Source organism: Oryzias latipes, chromosome 22 (genome assembly GCF_002234675.1).
Source record: "Oryzias latipes chromosome 22, ASM223467v1".
Classification (NCBI taxonomy): Eukaryota; Metazoa; Chordata; class Actinopteri; order Beloniformes; family Adrianichthyidae; genus Oryzias; species Oryzias latipes.
Window position 1 is genome coordinate 7,517,771 of NC_019880.2, and position 7,216 is coordinate 7,524,986.

General features: G+C 38.7%; 1 protein-coding gene and 1 long non-coding RNA gene across 3 annotated transcripts in view; both read left to right on the forward strand.

The window, feature by feature from the left end:
• The window catches only part of aqr (aquarius intron-binding spliceosomal factor), a 45,541-nt gene extending 43,806 nt beyond the window's left edge, over positions 1 to 1,735 (forward strand). The window contains exons 35-36 of one of the 2 annotated variants that reach the window (XM_023951542.1): positions 750 to 860; positions 1,278 to 1,735. In XM_023951542.1, the coding sequence (XP_023807310.1) occupies positions 750 to 860; positions 1,278 to 1,538 (372 nt within the window). In that variant the 3' untranslated portion in view covers positions 1,539 to 1,735. The remainder of the gene's footprint in view (positions 1 to 749; positions 861 to 1,277) is intronic. The other variant, XM_023951543.1, reaches the window with a different exon arrangement.
• A 664-nt stretch (positions 1,736 to 2,399) lies between these two features.
• On the forward strand, positions 2,400 to 5,227 carry LOC105356908. The gene is made up of 2 exons (XR_910958.2): positions 2,400 to 2,605; positions 4,645 to 5,227. It is a non-coding gene; the product is annotated as an uncharacterized LOC105356908 (long non-coding RNA).
• Positions 5,228 to 7,216: the final 1,989 nt, after the last annotated feature.

Here is a 7,216-nt window from a genome sequence, read left to right on the forward strand (position 1 = left end):
TAGTCTGAAATGCAGGCTTTATCTGCAGTTTAACCCATTGATCAGAAGACGAAAGCGCACGACACGACTCCTGTGTGGTCAGTGCTTCTCACTGACTGGAGTATGTAGCAACTGGGGTGTCTAAAATGCCCCATAGCCCCTGACACTTCCTGTGACTCCAGAGTGCTCATCCCCATGAGGGACAGCTCTTCTCGGCACACACATGCGGCCCCGGCTAAGCCTGTCCGTCTGCAGTCAGAAGACCCCTGCTGCTAACACACAGATGCAGATTAGAAGTCAGATTTCTGTCTGGCAGCTCTCGCCTGTCATTGGCTGTTGAACTGCACAACGTTTAAGTAAAATTACTACTCTTAATTCAATATGTTTTAAAAAAAAAAGTATTATTTCACTTTGGTTTACTGATCCATAAACAGCAGTGAAATTACACAGTAGGAAATGTTTGAGGCTGCAGCCGGCTCTGCTAATGATTTTTACCCACTTGACTCTGCAGTTTAAGCAGCAGATTTTCATATACTGTCAGGTCACCAACTGCATCCTAAACCGTGATCAGTATGTGAGCAGTGACAGCTGGAGAGGAAAATTAGCTTACAACTAACAAGCAGGTGAAGGAACCGCAATTTCCTCGTTTATTTAGACCCCGATCAATATTTCTGTGGGTGAAGCTGAAGGATTGACTTCTAATCAGACGGACAGAAATCTTTCACAGCACATCCTGAATCCTAAAGAACCTTCCTGCTTTTGCTTTTCAGAGAGATGAGTCTGGGCAGCCAAACCAAGTGGTGAAGGACATGCCAGAGATGGCAAATCTTGTGTACAACATGTACATGCACATGATGCATCGCTCCCAGAAGTACAGACAGGTAAAAACATTTCATCTTCAGTAGAATCTGTCGAGGAAGAATAATCTGAGCATTGTTGCAGGTTTGTTTTAGTTTTTGATTCTGGATTCATGTTTTTACTGTGACCCCCAGGACAAAGGTTTTGTATTTTTCACTGTGTTTGTGGTTTTAGTTGAACCGTTTAACCACCACAGCATCTCAGCTGTAACAGGAGGAATCTGCATGTTGACATTTAAGCGGCTAACGTCCATTTTATTCAGTGAAGTTCAAAAGCAACCGGTTAGAGATGCATCCTGCCTTGTTCATCAAAAGAATTGAACATTTTAATAAAAGTTTATCAAAGTGCTGAAACTCTTTTGTTGGTTGTAAAAATAAAAAGCCTGGCTATTTTTTGCTTTGTGATGCAATAAGGTTTTTTTTTTTGCTTGGATGTCTCAGGAGCAGCAGCAGCAGAAGATGGCTTTGCCACCACAACAAACCAAGACGGATGCTGGAGCTGAGGAAGCACCAGACAACTCCCAGAAACCACAGGATGACACCCCCATGGAGCAAGACACCCCAGGAGACACGGGCTCCGAGCCAAACACAGGAGACACCAGCGAGGCCCCGACTGACCAGGGAACAGAAAACCATGCCAAGATGCCCGAGCATCCAGGCCGAGACAGCGACAGTGATGAAGACGAGGCTGGTGATCAGTAGAGCATCCTCTGTGGGGCTGCTGTTGAGGGAACAGTTGATTCCTTTGGATAAAGGAAGTTTGTTTTCATTGATTATGAACAAGCGTTTTTTTTTTTTTTTACTGCAGAAAAACCATTTTGATAAAGTTTTATTTTTTTCTTACGTCTTAGTATGTGTTGCCATCAATAAATGATTAAAAAAAATCTGAAATCCCTTTTCCCGAGATGAAAATGTGTCTTATTTCTCCATCCCACATCCCTCCTATGAGAAACACTATAAAGTCATCCTCTTTCAGGTTTTCCTTGATTCCTTGATGCTTTTATCCATTCATCTGCTCAGTTCCCCTGTGCGTTAAGCACAGCTCAAATCTGATTGGCTCAACCTTTACCAGCAACACGATCTGCAACTAAGCTCCATTTGTAGGTCAGTCACTTCACCCAGGAGCCAGCGTGCATACAGGGGGATTTCAGTCTGCCCCCAGGACATACAGCCACTCAACCAGCATTAAATTCATTCATATATTTCTAAGCTAGACTAATAAAGTGGCTTGCAGAGTTGTTGACATCCTCTGAATCACTGTTGGAAAAAAAAAAACAAGCATCTTAAAATTTGCAATGACAAAAAAGTAAAAGCCTTGTTAAAGTCCTGGTAAAAAGAGAAAAAACAAACCCAAACCATTGATGAAAAGAACAAAAAAAGTTGCTTTTTTTTGTCAAATTGAAAAATATTTTTGCAGTCAAATTTTCAAGCATTAATATACTCAATTTAAGGAAGAAATTAAGTATTTCTTGGAGTGTAAAACCACAAAAATGTTCTAACCTAAAATCACGTGAAACTCATTGAAAGGTTTTGGGTCACATGTGTCTCTGCGTTGTGTAAAACCGCCTGTTCCTGTTCCCTTTCTGCCTTCTCCAAGCTGCCTGACCTCATGACGGTTGAGTTATCTGTGGTACTTTGTTGTAAATTGGAGTTAACTGGTGGGACCTGGCTGCTGCTCCCACAGTCCTCTCTGGAAGGCTCAAGCAGGATCCGGGAGACTTGTTAGGCACAAGAAAGAAACCGGGCACTCGTCTCATCAGACGCTGAAGGTGAACATGTCTTTTATACTCACAGGAAAGGTATTCAATAGATTCACTGATTTGCAAAGCTCTTCTAATATTTGCTCAGAACTAAAATAGGACAGAGACTAACTGCATGCAAGAAGTCAGAAGGAGTTTGTGCAAGTGCTGTTGAGAAATGTTGCTGATTCACAGATGCAATAAAATCAAATGACTTTATTTGTCAATTTAGAACCTAATTATTGTCAAATGGCATTTACACAGTATTTGCTTTTTTGCAGTCGTGTTTTCCCCTCTTTTATGTGTGGGAGTTGGCCAAAATCCTGAGATCAGCCACGAGACTTCCTCGTGTGGAATGAGGAATTTATTGCCTGACCCTACATGACAGTAGTGTCACAACAGGATATTACACATAACATGGAGCAGAGCCTTGTAGTGGAGGAGGGTTGGACTGTTGTGTCTTCAATCTGGAACAATAAGCATTAAGACACACAAGGACTTGACTTTAGGATGGATTTTATGGTGCATTTTTCCTTCAAAAGCTGCTCATTGAAACATTCCAATTGACCTAGTTCATTTCCTAATTGATATTGATCCCTATCCCATTAGAATATTTAAAACATAGCTTTGAAAACCACGGTCCTATTACTGGGTCCGAGTTTTCTGCCCTGTAGTGGATTATTATTCCACTAGAGGCAGTAGAAGGGCTTTTCCTGTTATTTTAAAAATGAAACACTTAATGGGAAAAGTTTTGCTCCTATTTTCCGGAGTATAAGTTGCAGGAGCAAACAAATGCATAATAAAGAAGAATCAAATATAAGTCGCAATTTAAGGGGAAAGGGTTGATGTTTCAGAACAAATCCTCCAAAGCATCGGTAACCACATCTCCACGTCTGTCATGATCTTTCAGTCTTATTTTTAAGGCGATCTTTTCCCTTTTTGTGCAGCGAAGTGCTGCATCTGAATAACATTCAGTGGTTCTTCATCCTCTCTGTAACCCAGTTTGATGACTTGCTGTCCAGCATTAATCCGAGGAGGGAAAAAATAAAAACACAAATTATAACGTGCTGATGCAAATAGGAAAAATATAATAAGTTCAGGACGAAGATCAGCTTCCACTTTTGTTTTGGACGGCGCTTCTTCTGCGTCAACTGATTGTTATTTGATAAAATAATCAATATATGATCTTATTTTTTTTTTTTAAATCAGCTATAATTTGCTTCTGAAAATAAGTCTCACCCCTGGCCAAACTAAAAAAAAAAACACGACTTATACCTCGAAAGATATGTTAATTTTCAAAACTTTATGGTGAGATCATCTCATATATTGTTAATATGTTTTTAAAGGACTTCTTGCTGTATTGAAATTATGCAAAATGTGTTGATAATTCTTTATAAAGCAATTGAACCATGTTAAAAATGTGTGGATCAAGTTTGAGACGGTGGGTAAATAAGGTGTTTTTTTTTCTAAACATGTCAATATTTTTGCATATTGAACTAATAATCGTGAGCAAAAACCCAACTGATTATGCGTTGTATTATAACTGATACAATCTATATCTCATAAATAGAATATTCCAAAAAACTTCTAGTGGATTTGTTTAAAGGCTTAAAGCCATCTTAAGTCCATAAAATCTGAATTTTCCGTTAATCCTTTGATATGGGCTTCATAGGGTCAAGATTGTTTTTCTTTTTTGTAGAAGACTCCTAGTTCAGAAAAACTGCTTGGCATTAGCAGTTGTTATTTGTCAGTGTTGACATTTCTTGTCATTACCAAAGATCTGACCTCTACTGATTTGCTTTTAGTGGGTGACTAATTTGCCAGGTCAACACAATGTCAGTGGGTGGGCACTTGACCTCAGCAGGCAGACTGGCCTGGTGGGTATTTGCGTTGTAGTTGCTGGACCATCATTCTTTATCAAGATTGCTGCCTAATTCTGACAAACATTTTGAGATTATCAACAGTTCTTCTCTCTGTCAGCTTGGTTGTGGTGTACGGCTTTGCTTTGCAAAAATACATCTGTTCTGGTTCAAATGTCCATCACTCTGAACTTTCAATTTTTCCTCCAGACTAGGATGGCCACTTGTGGGTCATGCTTCTGGTGCATCGTGTGGCTGCTGGTCCTGCTGATCATTGGCTGGCCCATCAGCATCACCTTGGGGGGTCTCTATGGCCTAATTAGCCCCCTCACTACCTGCCTGGGGTTGGACCGCCTCTCTGATTTACTGCTGGAGGGAGCCAACGTGGGCCGGACCTGTGCCAACAATATGAGACACGCCAAGCCTTTGTGTTGAGAAATCAACACTTGATCACACGGATCACAGCCGACGTTGTTGCCTTCACCTGAAGAGAGAGCTCCCCTTTCAGAACTGTTAATGTCTGTTTTTTTAATACACTGAAAGTTTCAAAAGGTCTGGAAAATGGTTTCCACTTCAGCTGTTAACACAAGTATTAACCTCAGATTTATGGTTTGTTTGGGTTTTTCAGGAAGAAAATAGGCTTTGGGTTCACGGTCTGAGCTTGCTGTTTAATTCATGATGACACTGCGTACAGAAGATAAGAAGGAAAAGAGCATTTTTAATAATGGACATATTTTGACTTTTAAATGACTATGGAAAGTTATAATGCGATTAAACATGCTTTTGAACTTGCCCTCTGTGTTTATTGATTGGTTGATGGTGTGCAGCACTCTGATGGAAATTTATGCAGAAATCTTGAGGTAAATAAAGTCTAAACAGACTCGATTTAAAGGTTTATTCACACATCTTGTTTACCATCCTTTTCATATTTAGGCACACAATGAGTTTAGGTATATCCCAAAATAATCCAAAGTCTGGTCATAACCTAAATACATGATGCTTCATTTTTGAAGGTTATATGCGTTTAAGTTTATTGTAATTATAAAATTATATTTTTTGTTCAAACCTTTACTTATATCTTGCTTCTAAATGTCTTTGTTTAGGTCAGTGGTCTGCAACTTTCAACACTTAAAGCACCATTTGGGTTGATTAGTTAATATTTACCATAACTGAGTCAAAGCAGCAACGTCTTACTTTACACTTGAAAAAATAAGACACTGATTATGTTAATGTCAATATTATTAAAAATATAAATAAAGTATTGTTTTTTTGCATAAATAAAACAATTTTTTAAAAATTTATGAAATAGTTAACTTTGTCATAACTTTTTTTCACATGACTTCCTTTCAAAATAAAAGGCAATATGTACAACCTAGAATCGTATCATTGCAGCAAATGTACCAGTAGGCGGTTTGATGTCAGCAGATATACACACACACACACATATACATGTGTATATACACATATATATGCCTTATAATCCAGTGCCTCTTAAGTATAATATTTGGTTGTGCTTACCGACCCCAATTTTTTTTCTGCGGTACACGGTGCTCAAAAATCTGACTTTAGGAAACTACAGTACAAAGCTACAAATCCACACGCTGAGATCGATTGTTGAAGCATTATGAGTACTGTGGTCAGAAGCGTGGTCGAGTATATGCACAGTGCGTCATCTATTTTGAAATAGTTATTTAAAGTTTGACGTATCTGAATGTTTTATTTTATGGACCGTATATAAAATTCAAATTTCAAATTATAAGCATTTTCTTTAACCATGTCAGGTTGAAGACCCCTGGTTTAGGAGCTCAAACCAAGCAAATTAAACTATCTAAATTAAACCCAGTTGCTATGATCTGTCACAGCTTGCTTAATTAAAAGTAATGTTTCATGTAGAACAGTTCACCTCTTTTGCTCAAGGAAACTTTAGAAAGCAAAAAGAAAATTTCATTTTTAGTTTTGGATTTACATAGTGGGAGCCGGTTTAGCTCGTGCTGGTTTGCGGTGCCTTCCGTCCGTGAAACCAGGGTTCGAATCCGGGCTGCTCCCTGTTCCCTTCTCTACTTCTGTGCCGGTCCCAAGCCCGGTTGCTTTGAGAGGGTTGCGTCAGGAAGGGCATCCGGCATAAAAACATTGCCAAGTTTACCATGCGACTCGTTCGCTGTGGCGACCCCTGATGGGAAAAGCCGAAAGAGAAAGAGTTTTGGATTTACATAGTCTAATTTGCACAAATATGTTTTTTTTAATTTACTGTAAAATCCTTTAAAGAACATTTAATTTCCTACTGGAACTCCAAATCTTGATCATTACCTATTGAAGGCATAAACACAGATCTGACTATGCATTAATGATGCAAAAATATCTATTAAGCTGTCAGAGGCTTTTCAGTTTCTTCCCAAGAAAGTGAAAACATACTAAATTACTCTCTGGCTTAAGATGCTGGATAGCAAAATTGGAAAACAAACTACAAACTTTTGCAGAAGAAACTGAGATAAAGCTTTAGGAGCTCGGATCAAAATCTTCAAAGCATCTCAGATTGTTGCTCATGATAAAGGGGCTCTTATTGATTAGACCAGGCCTGTGGTTCGCTTCGAAAAGAACAAGTGAACTTTTACGGTTTGAGGATCTTCTTGAACCTTTAGGTGTACAATTCAGAAAATCTTTTGAAAACTTACAAATATAAAAGCTTTCTTTACAACTGCTCCACTGGTATTTTCACTTTATGTTTACTTGAAAGGTTTTTGGTTTTTTTGAAAACTAACATTCAAAGAATAGATTGAATTGC